Below are 2454 nucleotides of genomic sequence, written 5' to 3'. Positions count from 1 at the left end.
GGTTGGACACAGGGGCTTGGAGCAACCTGCTCTAGTGGCAGGTGTCCCTGCCCATGGCAGGGGGTTGGACCGAGATGAGCTTTAAGGTCCCTTCTAACCCAAACCGTTCTGTGATTCTACGAAAATAATGCGTAAGTGTGAGAAACAAAAAAAGTTGGATGGGCCTTGGAGTAACCTGGTCTGCAACTGTGTGGAAGGTGTTCCTGCCTCTGCCAGGGGGTTGGAATTGGATGAGCTTTGAGGTCCCTTCTAACCCAAACCATTATATGATTCTATACATGTTTTGTAGTGCTGAACAATTCAGTATGTTCATATGTTAATGTCAGAGAAAGAACATGCTTACTATGTTAGGCAGCAATTTTCCCTCAGAGTAAAGAATCATCTCTAGTCTGTATGTGGTACTATTTTAAATGCCATTCTCACTTCTCATGGAAGACTTCCAATAATTTTCTGTACATTCTTCCCCGGCACTTTTGTCCACCTCTTTAACCACTATGCAGGGCATAATGCTTGTGAAAATGAATGTACCACATGCATGATATTTAAATGTATTAAAATTATTTCAAGGCACTGCACATGCATTTTTCCATGATTAAAATTACTTTGTATAGATACTATTAATTTGAAAGGAGCTTTATTCTGTTCTCAAGGGTTTGTAAGCCAGTGGGAGAAAACAATCAAGTGAGAGAACTAGAATGAAATGATTCACAGGAAATAGTTACAAGTTGTATTAATGCTAGTACTATTTCTTACGGTACTAGAATGGAAGACTTAAGATTTTGGAGAAGTGTTCACTGAACTTTTCCGCTCCAGTTAGAAGATAAAATTAATTTCTTTATATTTGCTGTTTATTTTGGATTACAGTAAAGTTGAAAATCTACTGAAATTTCTTTCAACTTGAACCGTTTACCAACACCAATCTTTGTTATTGATTAAAAACCAAACCAACAACAACAACAACCAAAACAAAACCAAACAACAAAACAGCAAAACACAAATAACAAACCCAACTTCAAATTTACAGCTACTGAGATCAATCTCTTTGCTGCATGTGAATGTTTAGGATGACTTGCATAATAAATGTACTATATATTTTGTTAAGCAAGATCACATAATTATCTACTCTGACATATTTACAGACTAGAGGACTGTCCTGATTTGATTAATGTTTGAACAGAGGGCATCCTTGAGGAAAGTATTTCATCTTGACGAAATTTGGTGTGACAAAGAATCTGTCACAGCCCTTTTAAGTTGTTTCAGGTAATTATTACTACCCTTACATATTTTGTGGTATTTGCACTCAATTTTTTGAACACAAAATTTTCTGTAGCTTCCAGTTTCCTGAAGCTATTTTTTGCTAAACTGAAGAGCCTGTATTATGCATATTTTTTGTCCTATATGTCATTAATTACAGTTGGTAAATCTCTTTATAACATGTTTTTAGAGTTTTTATCGCTGTCTTCTGAAACTTCTCCATTCACAGATTATAAGAATGCACTAACACTGTGGCCATTTATTCACTGTGATGTCCGCAGCTCACCCCTCACATTACCACTTGCTGCTTTTTACTGTTCCTTGACAGACAGATTTCTCTATATTGTATATACCACCTTCAGTCTTTGACCTTACATTAGATCATTAAAAAACATCAATACTTTTTACATGCTTATCTTACCAATTATTCAGTGATACAGTATGATCTGAAGAAAGTTTTTATACTGTCAATCCTTTGTTATATTAACCTCTTACAGATAAAATCTAAATGAGTTTTTAAAAATAATTGGTAAAATGTGTATGTAATCAAGGGCATATTTATTACTGGACCCAGAGCAAATATACACATGCACAAAAATGTTTTGTTCATCATAGAATATAACTTATTTGAGGACTGATACAGCCATTAATTAACAACTGTATAAAGACAACTGTAACTATTACACTAACGCACGGATGGAGGACTTGAAATGACATGCTATTTTTTCAAGAATTTCTTTACCTGCAAGTTTCAAATCCAAGCTCATGAGCTTTCTTCAACTGCTCTAGTGTTGACAAGGTACTGTTGAGAGCTCTGCAGAGTTCAACAGCTTCAGATCGTGTGAGACTGTAGCGACCATTTTTCTCAACATGAAAAACTCCTCCATATCTGCAACTGACGTTGAATTCTGTTATCAAAAGACAAGAAAAAAAGTAATTACAAATTGTTGAACTTAATGCTTCAGGAAAGACCTGGAAATGATTTATTTTTTAAGTATAGTGCTTTCGATGCAAACCAGCAACTTTTAGCAGCTACTAATTTGTTCAGAAAGAGCACTAGCACTTTCAGCCTTCTTCATGCTTCCCTTCTTTGGGCTGAGACATACAAGCCAAATCTTTAGCCTTTCCAAAAATAGCAACGCAACATGTTTTTGCTAAGCATCTGGCACTTTTAACAAGTCATTAACAATAACGTGCAGA

At 35.5% G+C, this 2454-nt stretch overlaps 1 protein-coding gene across 1 annotated transcript in view; it reads right to left on the bottom strand.

Annotated features, from left to right (window-relative positions):
* Nucleotides 1-2162, bottom strand: part of LOC104405190 (CD44 antigen-like) — a gene marked incomplete at its 5' end in the record, with an annotated part of 8268 nt that extends 6106 nt beyond the window's left edge. The window contains one exon of the mRNA XM_010013819.1: nucleotides 1997-2162. Coding sequence (XP_010012121.1) covers nucleotides 1997-2162 — 166 coding nt within the window. The remainder of the gene's footprint in view (nucleotides 1-1996) is intronic.
* Between the last annotated feature and the right edge of the window lie 292 nt (nucleotides 2163-2454).

Source organism: Nestor notabilis, unplaced genomic scaffold, assembly GCF_000696875.1.
Source record: "Nestor notabilis isolate BGI_N333 unplaced genomic scaffold, ASM69687v1 scaffold11654, whole genome shotgun sequence".
NCBI classification, from domain to species: domain Eukaryota; kingdom Metazoa; phylum Chordata; class Aves; order Psittaciformes; family Psittacidae; genus Nestor; species Nestor notabilis.
This window is presented reverse-complemented; position numbering and strand designations above follow the sequence as displayed.